General features: G+C 46.7%; 2 protein-coding genes across 5 annotated transcripts in view; one reads left to right on the forward strand and one right to left on the reverse strand.

The window, feature by feature from the left end:
• The window catches only part of NBEA (neurobeachin), a 533052-nt gene that overhangs the window by 148766 nt on the left and 372189 nt on the right, over nucleotides 1-12097 (reverse strand). For all 4 annotated transcript variants that reach the window (XM_064504927.1, XM_064504930.1, XM_064504928.1 and 1 more), the window contains one exon: nucleotides 11001-11137. In XM_064504927.1, coding sequence (XP_064360997.1) covers nucleotides 11001-11137 — 137 coding nt within the window. The remainder of the gene's footprint in view (nucleotides 1-11000; nucleotides 11138-12097) is intronic.
• Nucleotides 5812-9184, forward strand: MAB21L1 (mab-21 like 1). The gene has a single exon (XM_026098314.2). The coding sequence runs from the start codon at nucleotides 7288-7290 to the stop codon at nucleotides 8365-8367; it is 1080 nt and encodes a 359-aa protein (XP_025954099.1). The 5' UTR covers nucleotides 5812-7287; the 3' UTR covers nucleotides 8368-9184.

Genomic DNA, 12097 nt, shown 5'->3' on the forward strand with positions numbered 1-12097 from the left:
TTTTTGATGAATACATCATACCACAGAAGTAAATTCACTCTGTCAAAACCAGTGTTGAGAAACAGAAATCTAATTTTTCCTGAAAGTTTACTTTAATTTTAAAAAATAACTATTCCAAATCTACTGAAAGTGTAAACAAATAAGATTTTAAAAAGGGAAATAATATTGGTATCTTCTCCTCCTCATCTAAAACTAAGGAGACCTAAAAGATAACACTATCACCATCATGACAGATACACCATAATTCTTTTCTTCTTTTCAATGGCACTAATGTTTTATAAACTATAACATGCCCAAACGGCAAAATCTATTTCTAATATTGAGAAACATCCACAGTAATATTCCTGTGAGATAAACACAGATATTTCTGTAAACTGCTAGTATTTCTCTTTCAAAATTGTATCGGAGATTTACGAAATTACAAGACTACGTGTTAACATGTTACTTCTATAGTCCTTCTGATATCAATTATGCTGGTTCTGTCCTGCAAATGACCCAACTCTGTGTATCCTGTCCTAGCGCTAAGTGGGAAGAAATGGTAGAGAAGAGTAGGAAAGACAGTAGGTGATCTGGGTTAAATTTTCATATGCAAATAAGAGGAGAACTAGAGTGGTTTGTTGCTCTAACAGAGACTTGATTCCCACTCACCCCCGCCCTCCTACCCCCCCAAAATACGACACTCTATAATGGTGACCTTCCATCAGTTAAGAAAAAATGTTCAGCAGTGGTGGTGGGAAAATCAATGCATTTTAAAGGCAGAAAGATTTTAGTATCAGGTATTTCTAAAGAGATCTCTCCTCTCCTTACTTAAATAATAAATTGGATGATATGTTTATATTACCATTAGAGTCAGAATATTTTTCAGAATGAGTAAGTGTTTCTAGAAAGTAGGTTGCTTATATTTAAGTTTGTTAAAAGATTCTGCACCTTTGGGGAGCTATAGAAAAAGTTTTGAACATGTGAAAGTACATTAAACACACAGTTTCGAGATTTTGAAAGCATAATCTTTCAGGCACTACTGTGAACAACCTCACCTTCTTGTGAAGGATTTAAAGCAGACTGATTAGGGACTGTATGTTCATGGGAGCATCCTGTTAAAATATGGACAGAACAGCAGTGTCCTTTCTCAAGAAGCTAATTTAACACTATTGCCAAAATGCAATGACATCAAGAGGGAAGTTCTGCTTGACAAACGAGTAGACATTTGGGCCAAGAAATAGTTTTCCTCATAACGACCACCAATGCTTGCATTTGATATTTTTAAAGTATTTTAAAGGCATACCATAGTTCATGCTGTTCATAAATTAACCCTCAAGAGTTGGCCCACTTTGGCCCCAATTCTGCAAATAACTGCCTGTGCACTTAACAGCCTACCAAAGCCACTGACCTCACCACAACCAGCTGAATGTTTAGTTAACCACGTGTGCATTCGCAGGATCAGGGCCTTCATAAGGTTCAATGAAACATATTAATCACTCATGGCCAACTCACTCAACTCCTACCTTCACTGTTATTTTGAAAGAAAATACCTGAAAGCTATACACTGCATTAAAAAACACAAGACTCCATTGAAATATGTAAGGCATGTCTTTTTATACCTAAGTTGAGATGAAGTGAGCTACATAGGTGGTTTACCATACCCATGCTATTGTAAAGAGAGAGAACAGGCTTAGTTTTGAGTTAGAGTGACTTAACTTGCCTGTTTTATTGGCAGGGAGAAAATAAGCAAAAAATACATAATATGACAAAAGATATATGAAAAGACAGTGCATTACTAATAGCTGTATACTGCTTAGTGTTCAAAGATGTTAAGCAATACATTTTCTGCTGATTTCAACAGCTCTTGAGGCTAGGTATAAAAATTTACTTCGGCTGCAGTTTAATTTGCTAGGCAATGTGAAACCGACTCACAAAAAATACCAGCCACAGAGGTATGTATGTCCATGACATACCACTTTCCCATTTGGACTGGACTAACAGATGTTGGGTTACTCATAAAACATAGCAGGAACAGGCCGAATGATGTCATAATTTACAAAACAATACATTTCAAATGTTACCACACTTCAGTTTTGACTTACACACCTTTTCTAACGTTTCAGTCTTTCCTCAGACAATGTATTCCAGGGATACAAGTCACCAAAGGGAAAGGTTAGTTCAGACTTGAAGTCTTAGGAAGCTGCTCATCCAACACATACAGCTTTATTTTCAAGGTCAATGTTGACTATTTTCAGTCATTTAATCATATACAGCATGAAACAGTAATGAGAGTTCTGCAGTGTTGGATGACCCACTACAGATGTAGTAGATTAAAAGGCGCTAATCCCCACTGATTCCACGCTCCTCTCTGCATCCAGTAGAAAAGAGCATTCTCAAAGCAGGAGACCTTTAAAAAAATAGTGTTGGACTGCTTAAATAAAATGCTGTACTTTAAGGAATGTCTGGCTTTGGAGAAGCTGGTGTAGAAGTGAACCAAATGAATAATTCAATACATTTTTCCAGCTTGAATGTTTCTGCAATTCTAGCTAAAATTACAATTTGCAGTTGTGCAAGCTCTATGTTTTGAGATGTAACACTTTAAAGAAAACATATCAATTATTTTTTTCCCTTAGCAGATTGCAGATTAGAGCAATTTAAAGCATTAACAGTTTATCCATAAGACCTAGGATGACAAAATCCGACTAATGTGAACCCTTACATTTAATGTTTTTATTTTTAATGGGACGAGAATACATACATGTGTTGAGTTTAGCACCAATAAATGCTAATTGTGTATTGCAAAAAGGAGCTAGATTATATGTTTTCATAAAAAGAAAAGGCATTTGCAGGAAACTATAGGTACCTAAAGAAAAATATTTTCATATCTAACTACGCATAAATCGATACTCCAAAATCTAGTAGTGAGGTGTTTAGTGATGTCATTAAAATGGAATTTTTGCAGACATGATAGGAACTTACTCACCTTTAAATGGACCTTTTCATTTCTTCCTAAATATGAAAGTGAAGTTGCAAACTAAAATACAAATAAGTATATAGAAAATTATAGGTACCATCAAGGTCTATCACAAAAATGATACTGCCTGTTTCATGTAATGTGACACACAAAGCACATTCTCTAAAAATATCTGTCTTTAGTCTTCCTACTTGAAAAAGTAAATTTATTGTTGCTGGCAGGATGATATGGATGAAATAACCAGGAAGAAATGAGGGGGGAAGGGGAGAAAGAGGAGCCAAGAAATCAGATACATTCAACGAGCCTTCAAACTCACTGCAGCAGTAGGGATAAATAATTTAATCAACTCAACTTCATCTTTTTCCTAGCTTCCTAATGCAATAGGCAGATATTAAAAAACAAAACTTTAAAATTCATGAAGAGTTGTGCGTGGAAGAACTACCACTATATAAGAAGAAATATAAAGTGATATCAATGCAAGCACTTTGTGTGCCTGTCCATCTATGTGTGCATTTTAACTGATACTTTTCACCAAATGAAAAGAAATTATTGGTGAAGTTTATATCTAGCAACTTCTTTTTTTCTTCCAAATTACATTTTACAGGCATGGGCGAGTGCGTGCATTCACACATTTTCAACACCATTTGGCTTTTTGGCTAACAAGAGACTAACATGACAAGGCACTGTATTGTGAAATATCTGAAATAACAGGTACACTTCAAAAAATGCAGCTATAATATTCTAATTAGGGGGAAATATCCAGAAAACAGTAATTTGGTAGAAGTCACCGATATCTTTTGGTACCATTATCATGACAAATGATCAATCATCATTTTAATGAGATGATTTTAATCTCAATTTTCCAGAACAACTCAATACATATAATAAATAAAACTCGCCGATGAAAAGGCATTCTTCCCTTTTATAATTTAGTAAGCACACATTAATAACTGCAAAGAAAAACTAACACCAGTAAGTGATCAAAAGCATTAAAAATAATCATATTTTATGTTATGAAGAGTCTGAAATATCACCATTTTGAACATCTCAAACCAAAGCACCAACTTCTTGTCATTTTAAACAATCAGGTCAGCTTAGAACAGCTCATTTCAGTTGCTGCCTGGTGTCAGAGATGCCAAAATCCATGTATTTTCAAACTACCAAATGTTTATTTCTGTATTTGTGAAATGAAACTTTCTAATGATGTAGTGAAATTAAGAGTAACTTTTAGTGCTAAACGTAATGCTGCCAGGGTTAAGTCGAACATGGACAATATATCCCACAACCTCCAAAATACAATAAATGCATATAACCTGCATTGTTTGATGTTTTAGGTTACTCTTAACATTATAATGTTAAGATTGATTTAGAATATAAGATGCAAATTTTATTTCAATTAATCGCGCTAAATTGTGAAAATCAGCCTACTGAAAGTTTAAGATACAAGCTATCGCATTTCGCCCTTAGAAACTGGAGTTACTGAGGTAAAACTTACGGGGCAAAAATAAAGAAAACCTTCCCATCTGAAACGCGCAGCCCTAAAGCCCTTAGCCGAGCCCCGCGGAGGGGTCTGGGGCTGTGCCATCCCCACGCGAAGCGGCTGCTCCCCCGTAGAGAGGTGGGAGAACGAGGCAACCTTTTGTCCGCGCCGCGTAACTTTCGTTTTTGCGCGGCGCGGGACCGCAGCCTCCCCGCGGAGCGGCTCTTTCTTACGGAGATCGCTCGGAAGCCGCCTCCGACGAGGCCGGGCCCGGCGCGCTGCGCCCCGCGGCCCCCGGAGCCCCGGGAGGCGCGGCGAGGTGGAGCCGCCCTGCCCGCCGCCGCCGCCGCTCCCCTCCTCCCGCAGCCGGCGCAGCTCCCGGGGCAGCGGCCGCGGGGCAGCGGGGCGGGCCGGCCGCGCCTGCCCCCCGCCCGCCGGGGCCGCGCCGGAGCCGCGTCGTGGCGGCGCGTCCAGCCCCCGCCGGGGCGCGGAGAGCCGCGCCGGGCCGCGCCGCGCCGGCAGGTTCCGCGCAGCCGCCGGGGCCCGGCCGGGGCCGGGCGGCTGCGCGGGGAGGGGGGGGCCGGGCGGGGAAGGGGGGACGCGACGGCCGGGAAGCGCCGTCCTGCCCCGGGAGCGCGGCGAGCCGCGGTGCGAGCGAGGCGGGCGGGGCCCCGCGCAGGGCCGCGGCGGGGGAGGCACGTGCCGCCTTCCCGGCTCCGCGGCCGCCCCCGCCCGCCGCGGAACCTCTCCGGGGCGAGCGGAGGAGCCGCTGGAAACGGGCGGCTCTTCGCACGGGAGAGGCGGGGAGCGGCCGCCCGGCGCCGTCGGCCAGGGTGCTGCGGCGAGGAGCATCGCTGCTTCGGGACGACCTGTCACCTGCGGGTTCCCAGCGGGGAGCCCCACGTCCTGGCCTGCCTTTATGCACGGACAGAAAATTATTCCTGCTAGGAGTCGGCTGGCCCTCTGCAAGGGGAGCACCCGCGTCACGCTAGAGCCAGCGAGCCGAGCGCACAGGCAGGAATTCCTCGCTATAGGCGATAAAGTTGGTCGCCTTAAAACGCTGAATCAATGTGAAATTTCCTTTGCGTTAGGACTTCTCCTTGGCGCTAGCTGTGCCCGTGACAGTTACTTTAAGAATTAATAATCGGGCCTTAGATTAAAGATTCCTTAAAGACAAGGGATGAAAAGGGGTTTTTCCCCCCCCTAAAAAAATAACTTTGGGTTTTCTTGAAGCGAAGCTGAGTAAACGCTGCAAAGCAGAGGAGTTTGTCGCTCGAGCTCATTTGCAAAGGAAAGGCCCGGTGCTAACAGTTCAGGTGCCGAAGGAGGAATTTGCTAATCACAACCATCGCACGCGAAAACCCAGAGCGGCTGCTGAGCGGCGCGGCAGCGTGCGCCGGCGCCAGCATCCCTCCCGGGCGCGCCTTTACTCAGCACAGCTTGCGAGTGCGGCTCGCCATACAATAACCGCCCGGGTCTGAAATTAGCAGATACCTCTAGCGCAGCTAAGTGTCAGAAAAGCAGGCGAACGTACATTCTTTACAATATAGTGGAGAGCTACACCGAAATATAAAAACGCAGCTAAGAACTGGCAGCTCAGATTTACCGCTCCTATCTGCTCCTGGATTTCTGGAGGGAACGCGAAAAAGAACTGACAAATACGTTTAGCAATTGATTCTCCCTTCATAAGATACAAAAAGCAAGGCAGAGACGATGCCGAAATTCATTAAAATCGATTACGCCCCGTCAGAAGATCTTTTAAAACAACACAGATCGCAGACTTTGGCGTAATACTTTATTCCAAAGATCACTGAATTGCCGTGCATCTGCTGCCTTGTGCACTGACCAGCTCACGAGAGAAAAACTTCTCCCTCGCAGCTGGAGACAACTAGGAGGAGGAAAGGACGGCGCGGCGCGACGCCGCCTGTGAGGGGCTGAACGTGCCGCTGCCGCGAGCCCCCGGCCGCGGCTGCCCCGCTGCCGGCGCCCCTTGCTACACCTGCACGCACGGTCCGGCGCCAGGAGAGCGACAGGGCTTCAGCGCCGAGCAGCGCAGTTGTGCCAAGTCCTTTCAAAACGCCAGTACACTTCAGGTTACACCCAAAGGACAGCGGTTTCTCTTGATTTCCAACGCACAGCTGACCGGCGCCGTTTCTGCCCGTAACCTTCTACCTTCGCCTGCATGTGCGCGGGTGCGTGTGCACATATGTGTCTGCTGGAGAGGGATTAATTAGCCGGGTTTGAGCTGCAAGAGGCTGCAGTGACGAGCCCGGTGGCGATTGGCCGCCCGCCTGCCTGGCCCTGCCTTTATAATTTCCACACGAGTGCATCTGGGCTCTTATACAAACCAACAGCCAGCTCCTCCTGACATATACACACACACGCACACACTCACACGGCACTTTTCCCACCGTCTGATTAACAACCCTGCACACACACAGTGATTACTACAGGAAAACATAAATAAATACGAAGAGGTTTTATTATTTTGACTACTGGAAGGCTCGCTGGGTCTCAGTTCAACTTTTGTTTTTCCTGCTGCTGGGGAAGGTGCAGCTCTCGATGCTTTCCTCTCACTCACGGACCCTTTAAAAAAAGGGGGAGGAAAACTATCGCCCCCTCCGGTCCCCCGCCCCCCCCACCCCCCCCGCCACACACACTTCGCGACGGCTGATCTAAAAGAGCAGGAAGAGCATCGGAGGCGCAGCAGCCGCAGCGCTCTGCGAAACATTGGTTACATTTCGGAGCGCAGCAGCCTGTTTCTCCTCTGAAGTTGGCTCCAGCCCTAGCAGCCGCATTGGATCCCACAGCCTACTGCGAGACTCCGGTATACAACCCGGATCTCTGCCCCAACATGATCGCGGCCCAGGCCAAGCTGGTGTATCACCTGAACAAATACTACAACGAGAAATGCCAAGCCAGGAAAGCTGCCATCGCTAAGACGATCCGCGAGGTCTGCAAAGTGGTGTCGGACGTGCTGAAGGAGGTGGAGGTGCAGGAGCCGCGCTTCATCAGCTCCTTGAACGAGATGGACAACCGCTACGAGGGGCTGGAAGTCATCTCCCCCACGGAGTTTGAAGTGGTACTTTATCTCAACCAAATGGGGGTTTTCAACTTCGTGGACGACGGCTCTTTGCCGGGCTGCGCTGTGCTAAAGTTGAGCGACGGGCGCAAGAGGAGTATGTCGCTCTGGGTGGAGTTCATCACGGCGTCCGGCTACCTCTCCGCACGCAAAATCCGCTCCAGGTTTCAGACGCTGGTGGCTCAAGCCGTGGATAAATGCAGTTACAGAGACGTGGTAAAGATGGTAGCGGACACCAGCGAGGTGAAGCTGAGGATCAGGGACAGATACGTGGTGCAGATTACGCCGGCGTTCAAATGCACGGGGATCTGGCCGAGGAGCGCTGCCCACTGGCCGCTTCCCCACATCCCCTGGCCGGGACCCAACCGGGTGGCCGAGGTCAAGGCGGAGGGCTTCAACCTCCTCTCCAAGGAGTGCCACTCGCTGGCCGGCAAGCAGAGCTCCGCCGAGAGCGACGCCTGGGTGCTGCAGTTCGCCGAAGCCGAGAACAGACTGCAGATGGGCGGCTGCAGGAAGAAATGCCTCTCCATCCTCAAAACCTTACGGGACCGGCACCTGGAGCTGCCGGGCCAGCCCCTCAACAACTACCACATGAAGACTCTGGTTTCATACGAATGCGAAAAGCACCCCCGAGAGTCGGACTGGGACGAGTCCTGCTTGGGCGACCGCCTCAACGGGATTTTACTGCAGCTCATCTCCTGCCTTCAGTGCAGGAGGTGCCCGCACTACTTCTTGCCCAACCTAGACCTCTTTCAGGGCAAACCTCACTCGGCCCTGGAAAACGCGGCCAAACAAACGTGGCGACTGGCTAGGGAAATACTTACCAACCCGAAAAGTTTGGAGAAACTTTAGAGGGTCATAAAAAACGGGCCTAACCGGCACATCTGCTTATATCCTGATGAAGTTTAAGCTTCCTGTTCGAAAAGTCTAATATTTCCACTTGACAATGCAAATAATATTCTCTTTTAAAAAGGAATATAGCTTAGGCTCTTCAGAAAGAAAAACAAATAAAAACAGCGAGTATCGTTCCTCTTCACCACAGTTTTGCAGTTCCCCGTGAGAAAAAAAAAAATGTTACCCGGAAAGCAAAATTGGCTGTAATTTAACATGATTGTGACCATTCTGCCTAACCAACGGATTATAACAAAACCCAGTATTTTTATGTAATCCCTCTGTGAGTAAAAGCTATCTGGATATGCCACCTGAACAAACCCTAATGTACCTTTTAATTTGTATCAAATATTGTGATCTCACATTGTCTTTGAAATTGTGGATGTTGGTGTTTTGTGATTTGGTGAACAGAAGTTAAATTGCCATTTTGGATACTTCAAGGACATTTTCTGCTAAAGAAGATACCATTTAAAAAGGTAGATTTTATCATGGTACTTTTGTTAATTGTCTTTTGAAGTGTCTGGACTTAACAAGTTTACATTTTTCGTTTCATATATATTGCTTGTTCTATTTCTAACATTCCATAAATATACTTGAAATGTTATTTAACTATATTCAAAAGAAATTTGGATTCTGCTTATATAATAACGCTTGAATATTGGAATTATATATTTGAAAATGCACTTGAAATACACTGGATAATTACCTTTTGTGATTTAGATTTTAATTTCTGTTGCTGATTTATTTAATTACAAGCTAATAAATGAAGTAAAATGCATACGGGTAAGCGTTTCAATACTGAATCATGTTTTCTACTTTAAAAATCAGAAGGGCAACTATGTTTTTCAAATTTTGACTTTCTGTTGATAGTTGCTTAAATCCTATAAAGCAGTAAACTTAAGGGGAGCCTTCTGCCTTTGCATTTTGAATAGTTTTGTAAGGTAAGGAAATAACGGTGGTACATATACGCTAGAATTTAGCTCCAGATGACCATCAGCAACTGTCAGACACTGATGTCATTATTAATACAGGAACCCTTTTTACAGCCGTCAGAAAATAAATCTAGTTTTGAAAGATTTACTATACCGCGCTGATGTGTTTCTGCTCGGTTTTGAGCAATGCTGAGGAAACACAACATATCCCTGAAGCAGAGTCAGCATACTGAACCCGATTCCTTACAAAAACTAACATTTAGGCGCAAGTAGTAATAAAGAAGAGAGTAAAATTTATAGGTGAAAGGGTCAAGCCTGCCCCAATGAAGTGAACGACAACACTACTCCTGACCTACAAATCCGTTGTGAATGTGATAAGATTGCCAGTTGCACTCCCAGAAATCCCCCCCTGCGCAGAGGGAATAACATGTGCAGATCCACCAAACTGCCAGCAATCCCAAACTGCCTGCTCGTACTCCAACCCAGGCTGTCCTAAGTATGCCTCTTTTTTAAGCGACTTTAAGATCAAAATATAAGATAACACCGCGTATTTTGTTTAGTACCCTAACAGTCAACAAGTGCTGAAAGAGGCCAATCGCCTATGTAACACTAGATGTAAACAGCAACTCTTTACAGTGGGTGTACTTCAGCAAAACCGTTATACTAAGCTATTGTGAAAGAATCTGTTTTTCCAGCGCGGCGAAGAAAGTTCCGAGTTTCAGAAATTATTCAATACAGAAATCACCTTATTACAAACATATATTCAGACGAGTTCGCTAGCATTTTTCTTGGAAATTATTTGTGATAGTTCTTCAAAAATCCCAAGGTCTTTTGAAAAGTCTCTCCTATTTTTCACCTAGAGAGAGGCTTGTGACATTCTTCTAGCACAACGGTAAAGTACTAAAGCAAGAACAACGGTAAGAATAAAAAACCGCAGGAGCGAGGAGCGCCCTGAAGCAAATGCCCTGCGCTGCCAGCCCCCTCCTGCCCCGCACCCGGCCCCTCTGCTCAGACCCAGCGGGGACGGGCGCACGCACAGGCTCCAGTCACGCAGCCCTGCTGCTGCCGCGGCCGGCTCTGGGCTTTTCTGGGGGGTGCGGAATTGGTAGTAGTAAACGACTTCAGAAAAAACAGAGCTTTCCCAGGAATCTAGTCTTGGGTACATGCCCACGCGATAGCCGTTTCTTTTTCTTCTTCTTCTTTTTTTTTTTCAGACAATAAGCATTAGCTTGGATTTCAGCAATCAGCATGTTTAGTAAAATGAGCAGTATTTTCTTCTGTGGAAACTAACTTTCTTGAAATAAAGGGATTGTCTGATATCCACCGAAAGGGTAAAACCCTCCACCGTGTCTTAGGAAGGCCGCAGTCTGGGACTGCTGTTACCTCCAGGGATTTCAGAGCAATTGGCTTAACTAGTAAATCTGCCCACGTTCATACAAAGGCATTGAGCGAAAGACTGCTGAAAAATGTGCACACCGCCGTAATAGAGGATTTAACATCATTAATACATTGCGCTTTTTGATAAAACGCAGCGAGGGGCGGCCGAGGGGCGCGGAGTTTGGCGGCGAGGGGCGGCCCCGGCGCACGTGTGCCCGGGCCCGGCTGCCGCAGCGCCGGCGGCCGCAGCCCCCCGGCCCGGCCCGGCCCGGCCGCGGCACTCACCTTGGGGTCGATCTTCTTGAAAGGCGGGTCATCCTCGTCCACCTCGAAATAGATTTCCGTGGTGGTGATGGAGAGCGTCCCCTTGGCCACCACCACGGGGGCGATGAGCTGAGCCGGCGTGCTGAGCACCACGGGGCCTGCAAGACAAGGGCAGCGGCGTCAGGTGAAGGCGCCCGGCCGGCCCCCGCGGCCCGGCCCGGCCCGGCCCGGCTCGGCTCGGCTCGGCTCGGCCCGGCCCGGCCCGGCCCGCCCCGGCCCGCCCCGGCGGAGCCAGCGCCCAGCGCTCCCCCTCGCAAGGGCTGCTTGCAGCCCGCCGTCTCCTCGCTCTCCCGCCCGCGCTCAGCGCTTTGAACTCTGCAATCAGGACGGAAAAGAGTTTGTGAGCTGCAGGGCGAAGGGCTGCGAGATAAATCAACGAGGAGCAAAATTCAGAGGAGTTAGAATGAAAAATAGCCTCCTCTGAGAAGCAGGTTCCTTGACTTCTCGTGCCCTTTCACTCCTCATTAACGACCACGGCTGTTCGTGCGCGGCAGGCTGCGGTGGTAGCGACACGTTACACCCGGCTCCGCGGAGCGGGGACCGCAGCCCGGCGGGCCAGGGCCGCCGCAGCCCCGCACCAGCGAGCAGCGCAGCCCGCGCCGTCGCGCCAGGAAACCTGCCCGGCGAAACCCGGCGGCGTTATTTTTAACTCTGGGTGCACACCTCGACTCCGAAAGTATCGCAAAAGATGATTTTTTTGAGCTACTTGAATACCACACACACACAAAGGCTAGCATCGTTAACCGTATTTATGGCAAGATAATTTTATTTCGAATTGCTGTCACTTAATCCTTTTAAAATTACTGTAACAACATTTCACTCAAAATATATTCCTTAACAAGGCACTTGCAGGGACACGGCAAAGATGGGGTAGGGGACAATCTATTAGAAAAGGCAGCCTTTTCCGCACAAATTGTTAGGTTTTAGTCAAGAAAACTTCTGCTTTAATGCAAAGGACACTACAGAGTATCACTTTTTCGCCATCTTATCTTCAATATGAATGCAACCTACTGTTAGGCTGCCAGTGTCAGTGCTTAGGAAGCTCACTCGCTCTTAAT

Source organism: Dromaius novaehollandiae, chromosome 1, assembly GCF_036370855.1.
Source record: "Dromaius novaehollandiae isolate bDroNov1 chromosome 1, bDroNov1.hap1, whole genome shotgun sequence".
Taxonomy (NCBI): domain Eukaryota; kingdom Metazoa; phylum Chordata; class Aves; order Casuariiformes; family Dromaiidae; genus Dromaius; species Dromaius novaehollandiae.